This window comes from Uloborus diversus, chromosome 9 (genome assembly GCF_026930045.1).
Source record: "Uloborus diversus isolate 005 chromosome 9, Udiv.v.3.1, whole genome shotgun sequence".
Taxonomy (NCBI): domain Eukaryota; kingdom Metazoa; phylum Arthropoda; class Arachnida; order Araneae; family Uloboridae; genus Uloborus; species Uloborus diversus.
Window position 1 is genome coordinate 59,212,138 of NC_072739.1, and position 26,643 is coordinate 59,238,780.

Genomic DNA, 26,643 nt, shown 5'->3' on the forward strand with positions numbered 1-26,643 from the left:
CACATAAGTGCGTGTGTGTAGGTGTGCATGCATGAGTGTGTGTGCTGTGTGTAGGTGTGTATGTATGCGTGTGGGTTTGTGTCTGTGTGCATGCATGAGTGTGTGTGTGTGTGTGTGTATATATATGCGTGTGGGGTATGGACGCAACTTTTAGACGGTTTTCGCTAGATGAGCCAGAATCGGGAGGATCCGGTCGACGGTGGTGCTGCAGAGGGAGGCGGGGGGAAAGTAAAATCATTAGGAACATCGAAACCATCGAGTGAGAACAATTCGGAACTCCAATAAACTATAGAGGGCACTGCAGCCACTGTCTAATGGTGGATGAAAAAGGTAAAACAAACAAATGCCGTAACTTATAACTTGCTTTGAGCTGAATGACAATAATTTTTCATCTTGTTTGTGGGAAGCTTTCTTTTCTATTCTTCTGAAATTACATTCCATTACAAACTGTCTGAAGCCTCTTATTTACCCCGAAGAAAACACGTGGAATGGAATGTTTTACCTTTTTCTTCAGTATTGTTAATCACCGCAAGGTAGCGTATTCGAGCTCTGGAGTTGTGAATAAGCAATGTGATTGCTCCAAAAAAAAAAAAAAAAAAAAAAAAAAATCTCATCAGAAATGATATGAACGAAGCATTTATCCCTTTAATCATATTTTCTAGATATTATCGGTGCTGAAAACTCTTAATTTATCCCTTTTGTTTTCGCCTCTCCCATAATCGTAAATTTTGATCAATGATTTTAAGCATTTGATCGGCAATCGGCAAATAAATTAATAAATAAGGTAGGTAATTAAAAAGGACTTCTGTCAATTTAACAAAAAATTTTACTGAAAAGTTCAATTTCGACCTTGGTTTTCATTAGTTCCAGAACAAAGCTTTCTTGTGCATGCTTTTAGCTCTGCTATGAATGGCAATGGCTTATTTTATCGATCCTCAGGGGTTTTCGTTGTTTTCATGTTTTCCATTATGTGGTTAGGAGAGTGCGATTCTTAATTTTTCTGCTAACAATGTAGCGAGAAATATGGTAAATTATGTTTGGAAAATGAGGATGTTATCCTCATTTGAGTGTTGGGTGGAGAATCAGATGTTCATGGTCTCAAAGTTTTCTTCTTGGCCTGTTAACCTTATTGTATAAGGTTAGTATTATGATTTTTTCTAAATCCTAGCCTGTATATGTGTATGCATTTCAGATTTTTATTAAAGTGAACACATTTTCTCTACGAATTGACTGATTCTTTTATTTCTTTCATTTTTCATCTCTTATCTGAATGTTTACAGATTTTTGTTGTTGAAATCTCAGTGTTGTTTTAAATGTTTTTATATCGATGTTTGTTATTGTTTTTTAAATTTAACTTTTTCACAATATGCCTATTGTACATAATAATTACCTCGCCTTCATGTTTAATGCAGAGATTGCTTTTTTAATGTTCAATTATAGGTGAAAGATTTTTTTTTCTGTACTTTGATTAAAATGTCAAAAAAGGGGAAAAAACAAAAAAAGAATATGACCTTTGAATAGTTAGCTACGAGACATTAGTTTGCTTTAGTAAAAAATGGTCATAGTTTTTACAAAACTAATTTAGAATCAATAGCTTATCATTTTTTTTTCTTGCAATTCCTTTAATTAAAATTTGTAAGTTACTACATGTCCAGTATCTCTTTACTTTTAATTGATTGTGAACCATCATTCTTCTGAAAAACAAAATATGTTGGTCTTATGATTATTTTAAAATTGTGAAATGTACATCAAACTTGTGATTCTTTTGCAGATACTGCAAAATCCTACTTTCTATGGTCAGAATATTTGATTTTAATTATATTTTTATGTCTTATTTTTTTCACAGAAAGCTATAGAGGAAATTTAATTACAAGATTTTATTCTTGGTTAGCTACTTATTAACATGTCTTAACTCTCACAGTAAATTATTTCTTTGATTATTCATTTCTACCCCATAGGCGGATTTAGGACTGAGTTCCTGGGGGGGGGGGGGATTTTTTTTTAGCAACATTTTTATTGCCCCCCACTCCCATGTTTTTGTGTGTTTCCTGTGATGCATAAGTCCATGTTTACTTTTTTGTGTGTCGTTTTCATTAATGTGTGTTTTCATGCTGTCCTTTTTGAATTGACCTTAAGAGAGGGAGCTGGTATCAAGAGAGCAACGCAGGGCTCCCTTTTAAGTGGGAAATAGAATATCTCCAATTTTAGGGAGCTGGGGTTTTTCCCCCGGAGGAAATTTTGTGAAATGGATATAAAATTCTGCATTTTGAAACCTTATAAAGGTTAATTGGATAGACATAGAAATTGATAAAGATTATACAGTTGTACAGTATTGTTCTAACTTTGTAAGAAACAGCCATTTTAAGTTTGAATGAAAAAATTAACTATAGATTTCTCATTACAACAAGCTTATTTTAATTATAAGTAGTGCAGAAAACGAAAAGGAATAGAGGTAGTGTATCATTTTTTTCTCTGGCTAAACAGATTAACAATATGCAGTAGAAGTAATTGGAGCCCACTTTGCTTAGGATTTTCAAAGACTTATCTAATTATTTTCACGAACTCTAGAATAAATAAAATTATTTAACGCACTGCATTTGTACTTTCCAGTCTCTGATATTTTAGTACTTGATTGTAAACTTTTACAGTCCTGTTCTAACTTTGTGAGAAATAGCTATTTTAAATTTAAAAGAAAAAAGAAACCATAGGTTTCTCATGACAACAACTTTTCTTCAGTTGCAAGTGGGGCAGAAAACGAAAAGAAATAGAAGTAGTGTATATTTTTTCCCGTGCTAAACAGATAGACAATATGCAGAAGAAGTAAGATAAAAGCAATAAATACAAAAGAATTTCCAAAATACTGCATTCGGGATTGAATAAATAACAAGATATGAAACATGTGAGTCACAAAAATTTATTTCAAATAATATGTTACAAACGTGAGAACCATGATTTTTACATTTTTAATACAGGATGTGGCAAGGAGCTGAATTTGACATATTTTGGCATTCCTCCCCCTCTACCGTTTGTTAGAAATTTTAAAATTTAAGGTTTGTAGAAACGCGTTTCCAAATATTCAAGGTTTTCAAGCACTTACAAATGAAATTAGTTTTTTCAAGCAATTTCCATTTTTTAAGAAACGAATCATGAATTTTTTTTGGGAGTTAGGGACCCACTTCAAAGCAAGGGCCCTAAGCAATAGCTTGTTTATCTTATAGGCAAATTCGACCCTGTTTGTAATTCACTCTTACCTGGGCAGTTCTCAAAAGGTGGGAACAAAAAAGTTAACTTTGAGCAATTTCAAAAATTTTCACATTTGATATCAATTTTGCTTTTATTCTATAGTATGCATACCTAGAACACAATATATGAACATGAAAAGACAGCAGGTATTTGTAAAAATTGTTAATTAGCAAATTAAATTAGCAGTCTGTAGGTAACACATTTTGGATATTGTTGTCCTGTAGGTAACGGATTTTGGACATCATCAAAATGTAAGTTTCACCATTTTTGACAACTGTTAATCTGATTTTTAACTTTTCCAATGAAAATTTTATTTACTACTTTTTAAATTTTGCAATTTAATGATAAAGAGGATATTAATGAAGTACTTGAATGGCTATACATACTGCTCTTTACATATAATAAAGTTTTGGAACGATTTTGAAGAAGTTGATGAAAGGTAAAAAAAAAAAGCTTCATGGAAATAATTATATAAACTTGTAGTTTGATATATTGGGACAAATAAGGAATAAAAATAGAGACAAATAAATACGACATATATATTTTTAAAGGAAAAATAAACAAAATATGCTTTAAGAAAGAATGTAAAAAGTGACATCAGTTTTAATAATGAATATTTTTTCGAATGTCATAAGAATTAAAACGATTCTAAAAAAAATATTGAAAAAAGAATTCGTATTTCTATTTGGAGATCGTTAAATTATGTTTAAAAGAAAGAAGAGAAAAAAAAATTCTAAAATAATAAAAGCGGCGGGGAAGAAAAAAAATTGCTAGCGCAGGTGATAAAGGCGCCAAAACTGGTGCAGCTGACGATTAACTACATTTGTCAAACTGGAATCCTCCTCTGGTAACCTTTAGCTTATCGTATACTGTGTTGTCGCCAACGGAGATTTGCTTGGCGATTTTCGCGCAAAATGGCTTTTGTTCGATCATAACCAGCCATGTTTCTACTGTAATTTATGTATTGTTCAATGTGTAACGTAGTAATTATGCAAAATACCAATGGATTAAAGAAGATAACATTATAATAATCTTTTTTATTGATGTTAGAAGACAGTGGATTATAAAAACATAAATAAACGGACAGAATCATCGGCGTCAAGATCGTAACGCCATTTGGACATCTCACATGTATGTTTAAGAAAAATTATTTTTCTTCTAAGATACTGCATAAAAGCTTATGAAGACACTTTTAAACAATTAAAAACTGTAAAGTCAGAACAAACAACGTAAGAAGAAGCACAAATTTACGTTGTTTGTTCTGACTTAACTATTCAGCACAAAGGTATTTATTTATCTTATAATTAAAAACTGATTCTGAGGATCGATAAATACCTTTAAAACGAAAACATCATATACTTAGTTCTCAAATAATAGCATTGTAAAGATCGTAACTTTTGGACATGCATTAAATTTCAAACTTACTTTTTTCTAAAATCGTTTACAAAGTAAATAATCTGTCTTTACTTTTGTTATTTGTGTAAAATATTAACAAAAAATTATTCAGTGTAAGATTCATGCCTTTAATTTTTTTTTTGAAACGTATGGAAATAATTAAAAAAATTTTTTTTTTTAATGGTACATTTGCTTAGTTAACGTTTTGGTATGTCCAAAATTGTGCCATTTAGCAAAGAAAGTATTTTTTAAGGGCATTTGAAGAGCTTTTTTTCCATAATTTATGTCATTTCTTGTCTCTATACAGCATTATAATTTACCTCAAAAATTTTAGAGTTAATTAAAATGAAAGTTATTTGGTGTTGAAGCTTCAAAGTTGAAGTCTGTGTTTGCTCCCACCTTTTGAGAACTGCCCACCTGCAAATTTTTGCTTGATTTTTTGTAATTTTTACGAAAATTCGTCAGTTTTTACGGTTAAAGGATTTTTACGATTTTACCAATCTTAGTTAGATTTTCATAGACTTCTATAAAATTTCAGCAATTTTTTGCAAAAATTTTGATGACTCAATTATTTACATTTCAATAATGACAAGGACTGACTCACTTAGACTTAGATGATTATGACTTACCTTACTTTTAAAACAGTATTTATAAAGTAAGTAAAATTGTACTCTCCCTCTAAGTAAAAAGAATCATTTAATCAGAAAGCTCAGATAACTGAAATTTATTCAGTTTGCTGTAGTATTTATTTTCTCTCTCTTTCTTTTAAAGAGGGGGGGGGGGGGGAACTATGTTTTTTAGAATTTCTCAAAAGACCAATTAATCTACTAAGAACATAAATATTATGCACAAATATACTTGAAATGTGGACACAAATCATTACGAGTAGATCGTTCGGTTAGCGTGAATGGGGGGAGGGGGAGTTTTTTCCCCTTTGCTTTAGGTTCTAATTTGTTAAAATAATCGTCAGTTATTATAAGTGTTGCAGCTTAATGTATAGCTCGTTTAGCCTATATTTTCATTCATATACTTACCCAAATGGTTTTCAGTCCAAAATAGTGAATTTAGACACATTTTCAGCACCCCAGTGACAGCTGTACTGTTTGTATTCAATATTCGTTTTTTCCCCCTTTTCTTTTCTCCCATCAGAAAAGGACATTCGCTTTTCTCTTCATTTTCATTAAACTCTTCAAAAAAGAAAAAGTCATGATTTTTTTGTATTAAGATTTTGGAAGATGTGTTGTTACTATATAAAGTCCTCCCAAAACTGGGGGGCATTGCCCCCTATGCCCCCTCCTCTCTATAAATCCACCCATGGTGCCCTTCTGAACTATTCAAAAAAGAAAAAATAATAGTAATTTTTTTTTAATTTTTGGAAGATGTGTTGTTACTACATAAAGTCCTCGCAAAATTGGGGGGGCATTGCCCCCCTCTGCCCCCCCCCCCATAAATCCGCCCATGCTACCAAGATCTATTTATTAAATTTTGGTACTTTTTTCGCAGTTAAAGATTTTCTAACAATATTTGCCCTATAGAAAGCTCTTTTTATGAGGAAATTAAATTATGAGATTTTACTTTTAATTATTTAATTAATCATTAGTAAAATTATTTAATTTATCAAGTAATTAGGTTCAGATATGAATAATAAATATTCATTAACAATTAATTCTGACTAATATTCATGATTTTTTTTTCAAGAAAACATGTTTTTCCCCCCCCCCCAAATCTGGCATCCATCATACTATGGTAGGTTTTTTTTCTAGTATTTAACATTTCCCTTTATTCTTCCAGACATGTGTGAGAAGGAGCACACACAGTGGCGCCATTCGCGGAGAGAAGCGTTCACAAACCGATCTTCATCTGCTCCTCAGTCTCGCCAAGGAGCTACTCCTCAGAGATGGCGTGATGTACCATGTCCTACCGTCGGGTCTTTTATGGTTTCTAATCGTTTCGAAGAAGTACTGATGGGAGTTGTTCCTTCTGATTTACCTCTGAATCAGTTTTGTTCTTTAACTGATGAAGATCTTAGGACAAAATTCAATGTGGATGATCCTGAAAAGGTGAAGAAAGTGATGACAGTTGTCCAGCTTGCTAAGGAATTCGAAAACACATGCCATGTAAATATACCCATTTTCAGTTATTTATATTTTTTTACATGACATGGGTAGGGCCAATTCACAGTATTTTGACCAAATGTACTTTCAGCAACACGACACTTTTTTTGCCACAGCTATTTAATTCACTGTTTGATTGGCATTTTGTTTTGTTTTGATTTTGTGTGTTGGTAGGACTATTTGAAAATAAAATTCTGCGCTAATCAAACAGTAAATTAAATAGTTGTGGCAAAAAAAAGTGTGAGATTGCCAACTTTACATTTGAACAAAATACAGTGAAATGGCCCGGCAGCCTTTTGATAGTTTTTAAACCATAAATCTTTATATAGGATAGTATTTTGTGCTTTAATGAGAAAGTGTTATGTTTATAAACTTAGTTTTATAAACATGAGAAGCGAGAAGTTCTTTCGGCTAAATGCTGGCAAAATATGAAATAACATATGTATGAAAAAAACAACTTTAAAAAGTGTAAAATATCATTCAGATATAACTGATAATCAAGAATATTTTCACTTTTTGTGCTTTTAAGATATTGGTTTCTTTTGAAATATTTTAAATTGTTAAATAAATGTGCGAAAGTATTGACATGTTCTCAAAATTAATCATGAACTCAAAATATGACATAATATTTTAAAATGAATTTTTAGGTGGAAAGGACTGCATCTTCTCCTGCAATCTCTCCCAAGCCCTGCGAGTTTGACGACTTGCTATCTCTTTTCCCCCGAAAACCTCGACCTATTGCCCGTCAAATTTCAGAGGATGTCCGTTATCGAAGAGAGAGCTTCACTTCCAGTCCCCATTCACAACAATCTCCTAGCCAGGGTAAGACAGTTAGCTTTTAAACTATTTTGTCTTATCCATTTTATTTCTTGGCAATTTAAATAAAATCAGTGAAAAGCATCTTTAGTTTCTAAGTAAACTTTTAAAGTGGACGAAAAGTTATAAAATTCTAATGTATAGCCATACATTGTTTATTTACCTGTTGTAATTTACTGTACAAATTTGGTACAGAAGCATTTGTATTACTGAATTAACTCAATTGCTTAAAGTATGAGGTGGAATAGGGCTATTAAACAAAAAAGTCAACCCTTTGTCCTGGGCATGACCATTCATATATTTCATTAAAAAGTGATAATTTTAAAAGGCAATGACAAAATTGTTTGCATCAAAAATCACTCATAAGTTTAATTTATTAAGCAGAAAACAATTATTCAATTATATTTTAAAGTATTATTTAAATGAAATATATATGAGGTGTCATATGTGGGACAAAATGACCGTTTTCCATGGAAGGGCACAATATTTCACCAGGCCCATTCTTTCAAATCGTGTACCCAATATATATTTTGACAAAAAAGAAAAACAATGAAATAATGAAATTTTTATGAGCAATCATCGCCATTAACGGCCAATTTTCTGAGGCACCAATTTTCTCTCCCATCTAGTCAATATTAAAAATTCTCTAAGAATCAAAATCTCTCACTGTAACCAGCAAATCGTTAAACTCAGCATCAGCAAGTGAAAGAATTTTCAGTTAAAGAAAACTAAAGAGAGATAAGGAAAGAAAGGACGCACATTAGTATACTCTTGCTTATGAAAGTTTAAAGAAACTGGAATAAGGGGGTAAAATTTATTCTTCTAGAGGTTTCAAATAAATTCCTTTCTTACCCGGAGCCCCATCTCTTTAGACTAGACCGTCCGTCATTGTAGGAGATTGATAAGAACAGCGGCTTACAAATTGAACAGGGACATTCTTTGGACAATTTAATGGTCAGAATTTATTCTTAGGTCATTTGAACGGTTGAGAAATAAATAGGCTCATGCATGGAGTTTAAAAGGGCATATTCGCAGCTAAAAAATAAATAAGAAGCATAGTTCTTTTTCAGAAAAGTCAAGGAATCTGAAGTGGACAAATCTCTTCTCATATTTTAAAGCATGTCAGTTTCTAAATGGAAAAATGTTAGAATTATATTTTGAATTCAAAATTGTTAAGGAGATCCACATTATGTATTAGCAAACTTTTGATGATTTGAAATTATTCCTTCTAACTTTATTTCTGAATCTAAAATATTGTTCCCCTAAATTGTGTCTTTTAAAATGTCAAGTTATGATTACAAATATCACTTCTAACTTTATTTTCAGCTGAACCATCCAACTTATTAAGAATGAGAGCTTCAATAATGGGACAGTCTGCTCCGTCTTTGTCTGCTAGCATGGTAAAGTTTCTAATGTGTTCAATTTGGTTTAGTTGGTTTATCAAACAAGAGTTTACATTGTTATTTCATTAAGTGATTTTAAATTAATTTAATTTTTCTTGTTTATATAGAAAGACCTTGGTGCTTCTCGAAGAGGAAGGTATGATAATCTTTTAATTGCTTCCTTCTTTTCTTTTTTGCTTTGAATTTACTATCTATTCTTTATTAGAGTTTTATTCCTGGTTCTCAAAACAAAAATCCTATATCCTTCAAATATTCTCTCACTCTCTCTTTTTTGTTGTTGAAAATCTTGACTTAAAAATTTGTTTTCTTTGTTTGCTCTAATTCTGATGTATTCTCCATAAGCATATTAAGATTAAATCCACATCATTAATTAGAATATCAATCATAATTCATATAATCTTTTCCTCATATGTTCAAAGTCAACTTTTATTGATCTTGATATATTTATTTTATTCTTTTTCCGATTAACCCTTTCATGGTCCGTGGGAAGATTACTTCCCATATGATAAATAAATGAAAGGGTTGAAAGTAACAAACATTTTATTTTTAAGTCTCAAAAATGAGTGCAACCCTATTATAATGAATCATCCATTATTGTTTTGACACATATTCTGTTCATATTAATAGAAAACAATCGATTAGGCACAAATTCTACCTACCTATTTTTGGTACAAACCCCAACCTGGCAAGACTGAAGGCTATACAGATCCTAATCACAGCATTGTGACCTGCCAGGCTAGGGTTGCCCCAACTATTGTCCATGCATATATCAGCAATCACATCACAAGTAGTTCTCTTCTTACAGATTATTCTAAGCATATACAAACTTTCTAATAGGATTTTTCCTGATTTCAGGTAGTCTAGGGTTTGAAAAACATAAAACAATGACCTTTGGTATTGCCTATTTTAGACTAAACCATCAATATCTTAATAGTATTGATAACTGAATATTTTCCTTCTTTGGCTAGAAATCTGTTGACATTTTACCTACTATATCCAGTATCTTAATATAAATCTAAATATATTAGCTAATTTAGTAGTCCACCATGGCACCTTTTCAAAGAAGATATCAAAATAAGAGCAGAATTGAGTGATATTCATGCTAACTGATTACTTAACAATCTTCCACCCAAAGGCGATTCTGAGGCAAAACTACAAGCATATACTGACAGCTTGATTATGACATTCAGACTCTGCAGTTTCAGGCTTATTAGAAACTTGTCGGTCTGTAAAAGCCATGACTGAAATGGACGCAGATGTCTCCTCGTTGAAAATGAAATTACCTTCTCATTTCAAATTCGTAATATTTCAATGTGCGATCTGTGCTCATGTGGAAGTAATATAATCACAACTGAATTATTTGCATAGTATATATTTACCATCAAGTATGATATCCAATTTCTCAAAATAATTCCATAGTCCATACAATTAAAACTCTTTTATTGTCTAGATACTTTGGATATTGTGAAATTAAATTATCTCTATTTCATTTTCTTTTCCTACTCAGTTTCTTTCTCTCTTATTTTACGTACAGAGATTTAAAAGGAAAATTTTGTATGATGTGAAGAGATGTTTTGATGGGAAGCAAGCAATACATGGTAGGATCCTGCTCAAAAAGGTTAAGATTCAAACATTCGGTACTTCGGCGACTCGTACGGGGGGGGGGGGGGGGGGGGGGGGGCGACTGCCCCTCACTTCCAAAAGTAAAGGGGCTTTGCCCCCTGACTTTTCAGAGTTAAAAATGAATGAACTATTGAAAAATGTTTTTTTTACAGGTAGATTGATTTATTTCATAAAAATAAAAATTTCAAAAAAATTTAATTTTCTCATGCTATTTCATAAGAATAGAACTTTTAATTGGTAAGAGAAAATCTGTGGTGGTCATTTGCCCCAATTTTATAGGTCAAAATCCACATTTTTCAGAGGTCACTTAATAAAGTGGAAATCCAATAACATATAGCTTAATCTTATGAAGATAGGGGAGAGGGAATTAACTTTTGGGTTACCACACCCTAACTCTATACCTTTCTTGTTCCCCACTTTTTTTGCTCACCAGCCGCCTATGATTTGGTACTTTAATACATATATGTTGTATTACTTTTAATACAAAAATATAAGTCAAAACATATGTTAAGTATTAAACATCAGTTGACATAAATCATACTTTAAATTTGGAAGGTTGATATTACTGTAAAAACTTTCTGTATTTTGTTTATGAGTTTCATTCTATTAAACATGTAGGACACTGTGTTACTTTAAGATAAATAAATACCTTTGTGCACAATAGTAAAGTCAGAACAAACAACGTAAGTAGAAGCACAAATTTGTACGTTGTTTGTTCTGACTTTACTGTGTTACTTTATTTAATCTAAATCCTTCACTTCCTATAGGTCAGCACGCAAGAGCTTTATATGTAATACCTCTCCTACACTGCCACGTTGTCATTCTCCTGTTTTACAAGGTATACTTTAATTTCAATACTCAGTTTTCTGTAGTGATATTCAGTTATTTCATATTTAGACATTATTTGCATTGCTAAGAGAAATTTATGGAACTTACACCTCTTTCAGCCGAATGATGGTAAACTTTCTACATAAAATATAGCAACAAATATAAGTAACTATAAATTGGCAACTTTTTAGCAACAACTTGATGATCCTTCAGCAAATTTAGTACCAAAAAATGAAGTGCCGAATCCGTTGCTGTTATTTGGGAGGTGGTGATTTTAAACTATTGTTAAAAGGAACATAATAACTAGCAAAAATCATATGGAAAATATGGTTGCAATTGTAGTGCTGATGTCCTACATACATATAAAGCTAGACTGATGGATACAAGACACATCAGCAATGATGCTAATTTATAGCAGAAAGACGACTTTGCACAACATTTTAGGTTTTAGGAAACATTTAAAGCAGTTGTTTAAAGTTGCAGCCTCTAGCTGTAATACACTCCTCGCTAGGACATCACAGTGATTGGTGAATACTCAATGAAATGGCTGGTGGGCGGTGTCATTGCAAGGCGTGTTTTACAGTTAAAGGTCATAATTTTAGCAAATATTTTAACCCTTTTGACCCCAATGGGACATATATGTCTAGCAGATATTTCCAAAACGCCCTATGAGATAAATAAGCTTGAAATTTTGCGGAGTGCATGTTGCACTGGTTTTCTGTGGTTACACTGATACTCTAGTGTACTTTGTATCAATAGATACAAATTTTACCTACTTTATTTTTTACTAATGCCCTAATTTAACTTTTTTGAAAAGAAAAAACTGGCATTCAAAGGGTTAATACAGTAATCAAATAATTGAATCATTTGTTTGCTGTATACTACTTTTTTGAGCAATATGTACAGGATGCAGCACATATTTGTGTTATTCTTTAAATATTGTTCAAAAATCAATAAATGTTTAATAACATTAATCTATTGATGTTTTAAAACAAACTTTCCTCTTAAATTTTATTTTTTTTTCTGAAAAGTTATTAAAACTATTTCTGTAAAATGTCCATGTCTTGCTGTGTAAATTTCATTTGCTTTTTATTAAGCATTTGAATTGTCAACATTAGAATGAATTTTCTTTTAATTTTTAATTAGCTGCACATGTTGATACACTAAGAACGGTTCCATCTGTCCAACACTCCATTTCTGCCTCAGTGAAACGGTAATATTTCATGTATATAATCTCTTAAGTTAAATGGTTTAAGTTATGAATTATTATACAAATTTTAATTACACAAATCAAGTAAATGAGTTGAATTAAAAGTTGATAAATTTTTGTCTTTACAAAACAAATGTTTAAATAATGTTTTAAGTTATGTAACTTCTTAAAAACATAGTTGTTTAAATCAGCTGTTTAAAACATAGCTGATCAATATTTTTTAGGTGTTAGTAATGATGTCTATTGATTATTTGTATGGTTCTTTACTCAGAAGTTTTCTAAAAATGTTCATTATAACATGAGAACTTGAATAACTATTTTCCGTTAGGAAATCAGAATCTGTTAAATAGCAGTTCTTACAGCCAACTGTAATGCTTCTTGTGTTGAAAGAATAAGTGGAATATAATGCATATTTTTCATGTATTTTAGATCATATTAAACCATATTGATTTTTTTTTAAACAATTGAACTTTCAGTGTTGTAAAATAATATAGATAAAAAATAAAATAATTTAAATTTTATTATAGTTTTTACTGTTTCATGGTCTAATACAAAGCACATATGAGGCTGTGAGAAGTAAAGGGATGTAAGTGGACATTTTCAAGTTTTGAGCAAAACACGTATAAAGATAACTTCCTAGATAGGCTTTCATTGATTTTTTTTTCTCCAAATCGTGCTGTACAGCAGCACTTACCAAGACTACTAGTACTAACTCTTTCCCCAAGACAGAGGAGAGGTTCACCTACCATGAGTACTGGTTATCTCCAAATTTTTAACTTTGCCACTTACATCCCTTTGCTTCTTACTGCCTCATATATTGAGTATCAGCAGAATTGAATTTAATAATGAAAGCAATACTTTCCACATATTGGATAAATCAAATTATTTCATAATACGTTTGCCTTTTTGTTCATTTTAAAATCAATTCTTTAAAGTAAGTTTAAAAATGTGTTAGGATGTAGCTTTAAACAAAATTCTTTTCTATCTTCTCCTAAAAATTAGTTTAAAATTTAAAAGCTTCATAATTTCTATCATAATTAACATTATACATTTTTATTGTTCAATATTGTTCAAGAAAATAAATTGTTTTGGTTTGTTAGGTATTTTTTAAAATTTATTAATCTATTTTTTAGCAAAATAGTTACAAATAATTGCTCAATTTGGGGAAAAAAAAAAAAAAAAAAAAAAAAAAACAATATTCTGAAACACTACTTTTAAACTTTGTACCTATTAGAATTTTAATTTTAGTTGTTTTTATTCCAAAGCCAAGATACATTAGCAAATGTATCTTGCTAACTTTTACGATTGTATTAATCAGTCAATTTAGGTCATGCAGTGCATTTTATAACAATTTTAATTGTTTTGTAAAGTTTGGAATATTTTTGTGCTGCCAAAAATAGTGTGGATGGTCGCCGATGGTCTTTGGCATCCTTACCATCATCAGGCTATGGAACAAATACCCCTGGAAGCTCAAATGTTTCTGTAAGTTTCTTTTTCCATCAGCTGCAAAAGTAAAAGAATTTTTTCAGCTCTTGATACATATTATGATGCAAGCTGTTATACATGTCTTGATATTTGTTATAGGGCCATTTTGCAGAATTTTGTTCAAATGTAGAGTAGCAACATGACACTTTTTTTGCCATAACTATGGAATTTATTGTTTAAATAACATTGTTTTATTTTGAGTTAGTCCTACCAACACACAAACTCAAAATAAAACAATATGCTGATCAAACAGTAAATTAAATAGTTATGGCAAAAGAAGTGTCATGTTGCAGACTCTACATTTGGACAAAATATTGTGCAATGAACCTAAGGTCTTTGAGTAAGAGTAGAGTAGGTTTTTGAGTATGAATGACCTTTGTGCAGAAAAGTAAAAGAAAATATAACAACATTAAATCTTAAACATTTGCAGATAACTGCTGACATGTGTTTTTGAGTTTCAAGGATTCCCCTTTTCAATGCAAAAAAGTGAGCTTTTGTATTTAAAAAAAAAAAAAAAAGATAGATTCAATGTTGCTATATTTTTTCTTTTAAATGTTTGATTATTTAGAGATTTTTTATGCTGTTAGTAATGTGAGATCTTTAGGAACAAGAATAGTTTACAGTATCATTTAAAATTATTCTCTTCATTCTTAACAGAAATGTCAACCACTATCAATAGGATAGACTGGCGAGGTGGTTGTTTAAGAGCTTGGCCAATCTGTCTGAAGAATTCTTGGGATTTTAAACCTTTCAAGGAAGATTTAGGAAAAGGCATATATATCAGGGAATTTTTGTTACTCTTCTAAGATTTAATCTATTTTTTCCTCAAAAATTTAGTCAAATATCATTAGTTATTTACTATAGTAAAGAATAACTGAGATTAAAATGGTTTCTAAGCGTTGCTAGCCTTTTGTCTAGCAATATAAAGCGCAAGTTAAAATTTAATTTTAAATCCATCATTAGACATTATTTTATATTTTAATATTTAGTCATGGAAAAAGTACAAGAATGTTGATTGACTTCTAGATATACGGCATTAAAAATCTTTTAATTTTATTTCTTACTAGTGGTACCCTCACGGCTTTGCCCATAATAGAAAAATTAAACGGTCTTTTGGTATATTCGCCTGTATATTTACAAATAATGTATGGTGAATTTTCTCGCCAATTGGCTTGTACCCATGTTACGGTTCCACGTTATGATAATTTCGTATCTCGCCAATTGGCTTGTGTCCATGTTACGGTTCCATGTTATGATAATTTTGTAATTTACTCGTCCATCTTATGATAGTTTTGTTCTTAAAATTGGAATAGAAAAAGAACCACATCGAATTTTCGAAAAATCGCTTTGAGGTGCACACTCCCATGCTACAAACTAACTTTGTGCCAAATTTCATGAAAATCGGCCGAACGGTCTAGGCGCTATGCGCGTCACAGAGGTACAGACATCCAGACATCCTGACAGAGAGACTTTCAGCTTTATTATTAGTAGTAATTATTAGTAAAGATAAAAGTTCTTTAAAGAGAGCATCTCAACTTTCACTAATGAGGTTATGAGAAGCAAAGAGATGTAAGTGGACATTTTCAAGTTTCAAGTAAAACATGTTAAAGTTCAGATTCTAGGTAGGCTTTTATTGAAATATTTTTCTAAACCATGCTGTATAGTAGCACCCACCAGGGTTATTAGTACTATCTCTTTCCCTAAAACAGAGGATAGGTTCTCCTGTCATTTGGACTGATTATCACCAAATTTTTAATCTTGGCCCTTACATCACTTTGCTTCTCACTGCCTCAAATGCAAAATTTTATGTTGGATTATTAGATTGTTCTAGTTGTCAATTAATTCCTAAAAGGAGATCTACTCTGTCTCTAAGTTTTGAAAATTCAATTTTATTTGCAGTCACAATGTTCCTCTCAAGAGAAGTTGCACATGTTAGCTTATGGTCCTGTAGATGAAGCACACTCTCATACACATTTTAGCAGTAATGAAAGTAATCCTGGTCTTGAGGAAGATGGCCGACATTCACCTATTGTACGTCCAAGATCTCGTAGTCTGAGGTGATTATTTTCCTGCTTGTATGTATGTTTAGACTTTATTTTCTAAAAGATTGATTCAGTACATTCTTTTGATTAGTTTGATGCTTCTTATTCATTTCTAGTAATGATTGGTATCCAAAGTAGGGGAATACTTTTAATGTAACAGAACCTGTCTGATATAAGGTGATGATAAAGTTTAGAACGACGAAGGCAAATTGATATTTAATAAAAACATTTAATTAACAATGAACAATTGCGAGATCCTAACATAGCAACATTTAAGTAACATTTCCGAAATCCTAACATAGCTACATCATTGCAAACATTCTTATTCATTTTATAAACAACCGAGTGTTGCCACTCAAGGATAATTTTAACAAATAATAAACAATCTGATCTCCCACCGTAACCAGCTGCTATTATGAAAAATAATACTAATGAACTGGGAGTTCCAATAGATAAGAAGCAAGTAATTTTATTTAAACAATCTATATAAATAATGAAAATATGTTTTTACAAATAGATTACAAGTGTCTGAGTTATTTCATAATTATTATTTTCTATTGAATAAAACAGACAATGTTTGAGAAATTTCTTGATCATCGCTTGAACATTTGATTTTCAGCTTTTGAAGTATCCTGTAATTTTGTCACCACCTCATATGTTGTCAAGTTGTTTTGTTTGAGTAAATTTTTGCGTCTTATGCTATTGTGCAGAAAATTTTAGTTGTCTAAAATTAATAGGAAAATAAAATTAGTAGCAGCAAACAATTTGTTACTAGAAGATAACAAAGAAGCTATAAATAATGGGTAGACTTAGCCTTTCATTCCGATACTGCCTTGATTTGTTGAATTTAAATGGAATTCCCAAAAAAATGGAAAATTAAATCTTGACAACTCTACAAAAACATCTGGTATATAACATGAAAATGAAAAATTACCTTTTTTAAAAATGGTCTGAAAACCAGTACAGTTGAATACTATTCACTCTTTTATTTCAAGTTAATCAACTTCTGGTGCAATCTATGAAGTAATGGAAAGATATAACAGTACTTCTTGTGTGTGTAACACTTGTACTTTAGTGTGTTAGAAGAAAATGTAAAATGAAGAATTTATTTAACTCAACATATTTATTGCAGTAATTTGATTATTCCAATACATTAGTCCAGCATGATTTTATTATAAAATTTTTGCTTGGGGGGGGGGGAGGGCAGAGGTACTCACACTGAGTTAATTAAATTATTTAGTAGGCTGTTATATTGCGATTGAATTTGAAAGTTGCCAACTCCCAGAATTCAGTTGGAGACTTCGGGTTTTCAACCAAATCGTCTGCTCTCCCACTTAACAGTATATTTGTTCCGATTTTTTACAGTTCTGAACAAATTTGCAAATTTATTTTTACCAATATTTAAATTTATTCATTGAAATGGCACAAAATTGCATTTTCCTTTGTTCCTATAATTTAATTACTTGGATTCTTTCATTTGCAAAATTTAAAGTGGGTTAGGGGGGGGGGTTGGTAACCTACACTAATCGGATTTCAAAAGATCTAATCATAACTTATGCACTTTTCCATTCCGCAAGGCAGAGAGGAATTTCAAGTGAAAAGGTGTGGAGAGAATTCTACGTAATTAAATCTGTGTTCAAGTTTTTCCAGAACTATTAATGGAAGTACTCGTTTTTTTAGAGATGCCATTCTGTGATATTTCGTTGTATAATGATAATTATGCGTGCTATTTCCAGCCATTTGAAATTTTTTTAAAGTTTTTTTATTTTTTGACTTTAAAATTTATTTTGGAAATTTTAAGCCGTACTCTGTGTTACCACACTATATTCACCTGCACATTTTAAACAATTTTTTATATTTATTAAAATATATTGGGGAAAGTCTTAAAATTTTCTTAAAGTAATACTTACTGGTTAAAAAAATGTTATATTGGGTCTGTTTAAAAAAAATATTTAACAAAAATGTATAACCAAAAATTTGATATTCAATAACCTACATTAGTTACTTGTTAATGTTTCTGTAAATTCTGTTATAATTGTTTTATCTTGCTAGTATTTCTTTCAGGTATTATTACATTTTGCACATTTTTTTTTTTTTTTTTAATACAAAGCATTGTTAAATCAATGCATTTTCAGAAATGCTAATGTGTTGGATAACTTATTTCAACAAAAGTTGCTTTAGAATTTGGAAATCATGTTTTGGTAAATTACTCAGATGAAACAATTATTTAATTTAATATTGTGTCTAGATCAATAAATGCAATGTGACTATTGGCAATAATAATTTTTGATTTTCAGTTTTAAATATATGAGGTCTTCATCTAGCAGCATTAAATTTATTAGGCCTCCATCTTGTTTGTTCAGGGCACAGTTGAGCCAAAGGTAAAAACAAATCAATTGAAGTACCACATCATGTTATATGCATTATGAAAGCATGAAGATTATAGACAGCACAAACCTTTCACTGCATTAAGAATATTACTAAACACAGAAATTTAGAAAGGCATGCCAAAGTATTACTAACTTTTGATTCTAACTCAAGATTGGGTTATGTAGTTTAGTTCTCTAACATGTAAAAAGCTCTTTTGCAGGCTTTATTGTATGATGTTAAACACAATGGATGATAGATTTGTTGTACAGTTTATTTCAAATTTTACATCGCCTGGTATTTGGTAACACTCTCATTTTTGTCAGTATAGCAAGTTTCCAGTCGAAACTTCCACTAAGATTTGAAAATTATCAAAACTTGATTTGTGACCACATTAAGGCCTTCTTGAGGGCATTCCTTGCTCTTGCATGACACTACTCCAGACTTTTCTTACTGGAAGTGGACTTTTGAATTCGACCGATAGCTCTGACTCGGTGGAAGTTTGAGAATAGAAGGGTCTGAGGTGATGCTTCACCAGTAGGTGTGATGCTTCACCAGTAATATCCCCTTAAATTGCCTTTTGAATTGATAATGAATGTGCGTGATATTTTTAAAGAATGTGGTTGGTGATAGGCTTGAATTCCTCTATTGTTAAAACTTGGGACTAAAGCTAACATTCCTATTTGATTTTGTATACTGTTAGCCAGACTTAGATAAAATAGAAAGCTTTCTGCGAACACAAATCCTAACTGCAAATTTTCTGCAAATAATTATTTTGCCTGACTCATCCATGTGAATAAAGAATTAAATTTATATTCAAATATAAAAAAGGCCAAACAAAAAAATAAATAAATAAATAGAATAAAAATAATAATGCTTTAAATCATTTAATTTTTTTTAACAAAAACATAGTTTGTGCTTATTTTTCACCATCTGAAGAAAACTGCCAGAACCATTATTTTTTTCACACATGTGCTTTAAAAGGCTTTTGGGAAAAAAGCTTTAACAGAAGTAAACTGAATTTTTAAAAAATTCCCTTAATATTTTAAAAGTTTTTTATTTATTTATTTATTAACGTTAGCAGTTTGAAAAAAAATTCTGCAGAGCAAGGAAAATTTCTGCGAACGCCGTTTGCTCGTTTGTCTATATTATGCAAGACTGCTGTTAGCCTGCCATCAATTTGCCTGCAATGCTAACATACCCACTTGAAATCTACAGTGCCACTTGCATGTAGGTTTGTCAAAGAATGATTGAAGAACAACTCAGCCACATATTTCACAAGGTCTCTTTTAGGAATTATACTAAGCTTTCCTGTATTAGCTCCTCTAAAACATTAAATTTCTGTACTTTATTGAGAAGGTGCTTCAGAAGAGAGAGAAAGAGAGAATTGGAGCAGGGGGGGGGGGATTTTTTTTTAGGGAGGTGTACAAACATGTTTCCTCATTGATCTAGATTTAATTTCTTGCAGAAAACTGAATTCCCAATATTTTAAGTAATGATGGACCCATAACAATTGTTTCATAAATAAGTTTTGTTTTTAATTTTAATAATAATTGCAGTACATTATTTCATAGTTAAAAAATATTTATTTTACGTTATTTTTATATTAAAGTTAGAGTAAAAAACTTAAAAATAAATTTAAAAAACTGCATGATAAAAATTTTATTTTAAAGATTTTTTTTACTTTTTATATTCATGTAGCATTTGTTCATTTCTATGGATGAACTTATCTTATGGCAGTAGTTATCCAAAATGTGTGAGAATATAAAATGATTAAATGAGTTTTCTAGTGATTTCATAAAAGTACTTATGTGCATTATAAAATCACAGCACTCATTCCAAGAATTAATCATTGCAAGAATTTAAAATTCTGTAGTTTGAATAACTCTGGGGAATGCATTGTTCAATAAATCAATGCAAAAACCAATTATATTTCAAGCATATTTTAATTTAATATGGAAAATTTAACAAACATTTGCCTATACATTATATTCTCCTATCTTTTTCTGTAAATATCAATATTGACTTTTTTCATTCTTTAGTCCACTTCTTCCCTTCAAGAAGTAAATCCTTCACAAAAGATATTACAACTTTGAGATAGAAAAAGAGTAACAGTAGATAAAGCATTTACTTAGCAGTCATTTTTGTAATTTACATGTTCTTTAGAATTAAGTACGTAACTTCATATTACAAAATGTTTTCCTGGGTTTTCAAATATTTTGTATCTACCAGTTAGTTTTTCTTCTTCTTCTTTTTTTTGATGAAAATTTGTAAAATTCCCTTTTTTAATATTTTCAGTATTTCTTCCTGGTTTTATCTCGAAAAAAAAAAAAAAAAGCTACCTCCAAAGCTAAAAATTCTTAATATTGAAACTATCAAATTATTGAGGTGAAAAATTTTGAAAGTTACATATTTTCTTGTTACCTATCCTTATTAAGAAAAAAAAAATAAAATACAACATAATTATGGCAACAATTAAGAAGCAGATGTATTTTAAATTTATAATTCCTATTATTTTTCATTGCTTCCGGCAGCACTTCAAAACCGGAAGTGAAACGCAGGATTATAACAGATAATGTAAGCTAAGATATAGTCGGAGAAAAAAGAAAAAAGGCTTTTATCATTGTAAACAAAAGGGATTTGTTCAACTTATTGCCGTAAAAAGTATCATGAGCATAAAAGTCAATCTCAAATGCAGTTCTTAATTCTGGTCAGATGTTTCAGATATTCAAAACAAATAGCGAATGAACATTGCTTGTTCATGCTCATGGTGCTTTGAATTCTCTTGTATGATTATTAAAAGATACAGCTTAACAGCCAACTATGGCAGCCTTTCTTTTTCTATGGTTACATACTGGGTTACTTTTTAAAAGGTTTTACTGCAGAGAAAATCTCTTTAAAACAATAAGCTTTTATTAAATTATAAAATCTACAGAAGATTAAATGAATTTAAAAAAAAAAAGAAATTTTGGAAAAATCTGTTTGAGTTGCTCCCCAGCCTGTAGTGTATAAATTTTGTACTGGAAATAAGTCAAATGGTCTTGGCTGCATGTTAAGTATAGATGATAAGGCAGATGTATTTTCTAGTTTATTATTAACTATTTTAGTATTAGTAAGATTTTAATTTTTTATCACATGAAAAATATATTATCAGAAAAGTTGAATGTTATATTTTTATTGTTTATGCTCTAATATACTGCTCTGTTTAAAGTGATAAATAGCTATTCTAAAGTGCATTAATTTTTTTTCAGTGAATAATGCTTGTTTTCAAATCTTTTAACATTTTAATTGTGTACTTTTTATAACTGCATAGTGCATGAACTAAAACAAATTGTTTTCAAGTATTAAGCTAAAAATACTTAATTAATTTCAAAACTATCAAATCAATCATTTCTTCTAGCATGATTTAAAGATAATTTTAACTGTTTAGTAATTTTTTATTACTCTTTGTTTTGAGTAATTTTGTTAAATTTATCATGAATAAAATTTGTGTTAAACTTTATGCACATGTGTAATATTTTATAGTACTCATCTAAAAGAAAACATCAACTATATTTATGCTTATTATTTTCTTCTATTCCTCCATGGGTTTTAGCCTCGCCTGGTTGTGTCTTGCACCTTTAGAGTAAGGGCTAATTTTTATTTCTTAGTTTACTTTTGTTTTTGTTGGCTAAAAAATTCATTTCATCCAATTAAAAACAACTGTGAGTGAAATATTTCAGAATGATTTCTTGAACTGTTTGTGTTAAGTGGCAGTACAGTAAAACCTGTAAAGTTTACCACCTTTGTAAACTGAACATATGTTTAAGTTGACCACTTTTGTCAGGTACAAAAAAAAAAAAAAAAAAAAAAAAAAAAAAATCGTCATCACTTTCTGTAAATTAAAGACCTCTCTGAGTTGACCACTAAAGTTCTGCACCGAAAGTGGCCAACTTACACAGGTTTCACTGTATTATCAGTTGTATGCATTGATTTTAGATATGATTATATATCAAAAGTTTCATGTGTTTGCTTTTGCTTACTGAATTGTAAATTTTTTATCAGTGATAAACTATAATTATTTTTTTTATTGTACCTTATATATGATTCAAACAATAGCTAAACAGTAAAAGTTGCTTCTAACTTTCAAATTTTTAAATAGTAACATCCAAGATTTTTTTAATGATTATTTTTTATCACAGATGGTTAATTAACTTGTTTTTGAGACAATCATCTTCCGCTAACAAAAATAATATAATAATAACAATGGTCAGTATGTTCATCAACCGAATGAATTTTACATTGAGTTTCAAAAAATCAAATGGAAACTTCAGATAAAATTAATGCAGTCAACATAGATTATTTTTAATAAAATAATTTAATACAAACACATCTTGATATAGCTGTGGTTTGAGAAAAATATTTAAAGTAACCACAGCTCGAGTTATTGAAAAATTAACACTTGTTCCTTGGGCAATGTTATTTTCTATGCAAAAAAAAAAACATTCAGTAATTTTTTTTTTTTTGGTATCTAACTTTGATGCTCTTCATTTTTTTTTTTTTTTTGAAAATCACCGATGAGTTTTTTAATCAGTCTCTCCTGTAATGCATTTCAAAATTTAGGAATTATTCCTTGGCCAGTTGCTTAGTTTTATTGAATTCAAGCTTGATTGATTCAAATTTTTTGAAGTTTGTACAATTGCCTAGAAAACTGCCAGAAAGTTTCTCATATTCTTCAACTTGAGAATTGCAACCATGTTTTTGTATTTCAATGCTACAGAATTGACTATCTTATTGTCTTCATTGCATGAAGATTTTTGAAATTGATTTATACACTAAATTAGGAACACTTTAGAAAGGCGGGTAATCTCGAGTTAATGGTAGAAAAAGTAAATATGTTCTCTTCAATATGCAAACAGATGCTTTTTTCAACAAGCAAAGAGGTTTCAAAATTTTTAAACTGACAGGCTGCAAATTTAAATTTTCATTTTTTGTTGTAGTTAGTCTATTATATGAAATTTTTCTATTATATTATATTTTTTTATCTAAATTATTTTTTGAAAGAAAACAGGCAGAACTATCTTTAATATGTTTAGGTTCTCCAACAATGAATATTGTATTTCATATTGAAACAAAATTAGAAAAAGTTCCTTGGTTCAAGGGGGAAAAAATTGCATTTAAGCAAATTTTTTATGTTATTGGTTTTGTAGTTGTTTTCATGCAGAGTAAATAACTGACAAATGAATAAAAATTCTAATTTCATTGTTCACCCCTTCTTTATGGCATTTTACTCACTATAGTCCAAAAAAGTTGGTTCTCAGTTGAAACTAGCGTCTAATCTGAATCATTTTTATTAAATAATCATTTATATTTCTGGGGTTAATTAATGTTTACAAACACAATAGTATATGTTTATAGAAGTATACATTTTTGATGCATATTTAAGTACTTTTTGTGCACAATTCTTTAAATCGATCAAAAATTTTGGCTTGCAAAGAGCCCAAGATGATGTATCATAAAAAAAATGAGGCATTTACATTTTATATTACAAATTTTCTTGTGATTAAATTATTAACAAGATCTGCACCTTGATAAAATCAGATCAGTTTGTTTTTCTTTTTCATTTTGTTATGGTTTTGTTCTTTGAACATTTTAAGGTTCTTACATCTTTTATTTATTTATTTATTTATTGAAAAGAAAAGAAAAAAAAAAAAAGCAAAAATGACAAAGCAGTTAAAGTTTAATACATTTCAAGGTATTCAATTTTTTTTCCTTTTTCAGCCATATTTTCCTAATTAAAAAAAAAAAAAAACTTTGAATATGCATTTACTTTTAACAGTTAAATATTTCACAATCATTCTTGAGATTGAAAGTACTTTTCATTATTTATTAATTACACTTGCTGAGTAAAACAATCTTATGTGATATGATTTTCCCCCTTTAACATTAATACTCTACAGAATGGATGAATGGATTTTTTACCATATGTTACGCTTTTTATTGCTCAAAACTTAGATGTAAAACATCCTGTGCTAGCTTTCTGTTTGATGCTTTTGCTTTAGAATTGCATGAGCTTGTATAACAGTGCATACCAGCTGTGACTGCTAAATCATTGACACTCCCTTACTTGCTACTTCTTTAGCAATTATAATTCTCTTGCTTTTAGATTCTAACCCTCAGCTTTACAATATATTTTCTCTCTTGCCAAGTTAAATATGCATTTGTTTATTTCTGCATTAACACTTGGGTTTTTGGTCTTCCTTGAACTTTTCATCTTCTGGAGTACTTTTTGTATCTTAGTGTAGTATAGTGTTATTTGGTTATGTGTTTAGAATGTGAAAAGCAAAACAATACAGGTTTGAATTTGAAAGTTAACACAAATGAAAAAAAAAAAAAAATAAAAAATTGCATTTTCTAATTTGCTAATTTTAAGAAACAAAAGGACAAAAATTGTTTTTCCTTTCAGTTTCTTAATATTTGGTGTGTCTTCATAAAAGCATACTGGTTTAACTAACTTCCTGGAATTCTCAGCTTATGTTTAAATTCACTTGAATTCTTCATGCAAATATTGCTAAAATTTGCGAAGTTGAGGTTTTTTTTTGTGAAAATCTTTTACATGATAACATTCTGTCAGGTATTAAAGTGTAAAAGTAGGTACAAATTTATCCATTAAAATACAATTTTTCTATAATTGAGTATTGTTCCGGAATAATTTGCATGAAGGAATCGCCAAGAAATTCTTAATGCACGACATGCATGAACAGTGAAACTAAGCTAACGACTTTTATATTTATTCAACTAAAGAAAGCTACATTTTCATGTTAGTCTTATGAAATATTGACGATTATCAGGATTATCAGTCATATATATCAAGCATGAAAGTGCCTGTTTGATGGGAAAAAATGGTGAACTTTTAAAATTGCAATAAGAACAAGCACAGATATGCATATCAAGATGTTATTAAATAAATTAAAAAGTTTTCTCAGTGTTTATTAATATAATAAATAGGACAAAGTTAAATTTACCAACAATTTAGTTACAAAAATCTGTGGGAAAATAAGTACTGTAAACTCCTGACTAACCGTATAATCCTAATAGGGTGGCACAGTAACCGTGGATAAGTAAATTCGCAGATAATCTGTAAAATAGGTAAAAATTATACTAGTGTACACAATAGCTCAAGAAGATCAATAGCACTCCCATACATTTAAACTATAGCTGAATCGAAAACAGTGTTAGTAAAAAGTGTCAAGTGTTTGTTAAAACGTTGTTGATTTCCATTTAAAAACGGAACATTCATTATTGCAAATAACTGAAACAGATCAAGCTAGGTTACACCAAAAATTCACAAGGGGGAGATGAGGAGGATTTTTTTGCATCATATTGATGGTGCAAACATATTGAATGTGCACTTGTTTATGCACCTAAGTAATGTAGATCTAAAGATCAGTTAAGTGACATAGATCTAAAGTAGTAAGTAGTGTATATTTAGTAATCAGGTTTCTACTTCTCCAGTTTCGGCGACCATGGCAATGTTTGATGTCATTGGAAGGGAGCAAAAAGAAATAAATCCAAATGTCTAAAATTAGATTTTACATTTGTTAAGTCAAAATGTGTAAATTTATCAAATTTCAATTAATAAACGCCCAAATTTTTTCCTTCCAAGTTTAAAAGTTCGCGGATAATCCGCTCCCCGGATAAACTGGCCGCTGATAATCGGGAGTTTACTGTAGTTGAAACAAATGGAAAATGAACTGATTTGTCTTCAAATTTTATTTACATACTTCAGAAGTTCTCAACATTTTCCTACCTACATACTTTTTTTTGTGTATCATTAATTATGTGTACCTGTAACAAAAGCTTTTTTTGTATTAAAATGTGTTATGTAAAACTAAAACTGTTAAAGCTTAGTTACGTGAAGGTAGTTAAAAGACAAGACATTTAGTTTAAATGGACATTTTACCAGAAGGTTTTTTTTTTTAAATCGGACATAAAATTAAAAAAGTATCTGGAATTAGTCGGAATGTTGGGCTGTTTTTTTTTTTTACAAAGTTCTTCAGTGTTTGGCTCCAATTTGGTCAAATACAGCAGCAAATCATCTTCAACATTAAACTTGTTTACATATTTTCCCTTCAGGT

The 26,643-nt window shown here is 30.1% G+C and overlaps 1 protein-coding gene across 1 annotated transcript in view; it reads left to right on the forward strand.

Annotated features, from left to right (window-relative positions):
- Positions 1–981: 981 nt before the first annotated feature.
- The window catches only part of LOC129230252 (microtubule-associated serine/threonine-protein kinase 3-like), a 102,427-nt gene continuing 76,765 nt past the window's right edge, over positions 982–26,643 (forward strand). Inside the window, exons 1-10 of the mRNA XM_054864653.1 lie at positions 982–1,138; positions 6,430–6,755; positions 7,400–7,574; positions 8,895–8,968; positions 9,079–9,107; positions 11,362–11,432; positions 12,569–12,635; positions 14,033–14,114; positions 16,017–16,174; positions 22,122–22,151. Coding sequence (XP_054720628.1) covers positions 6,432–6,755; positions 7,400–7,574; positions 8,895–8,968; positions 9,079–9,107; positions 11,362–11,432; positions 12,569–12,635; positions 14,033–14,114; positions 16,017–16,174; positions 22,122–22,151 — 1,010 coding nt within the window. The 5' untranslated portion in view covers positions 982–1,138; positions 6,430–6,431. The remainder of the gene's footprint in view (positions 1,139–6,429; positions 6,756–7,399; positions 7,575–8,894; positions 8,969–9,078; positions 9,108–11,361; positions 11,433–12,568; positions 12,636–14,032; positions 14,115–16,016; positions 16,175–22,121; positions 22,152–26,643) is intronic.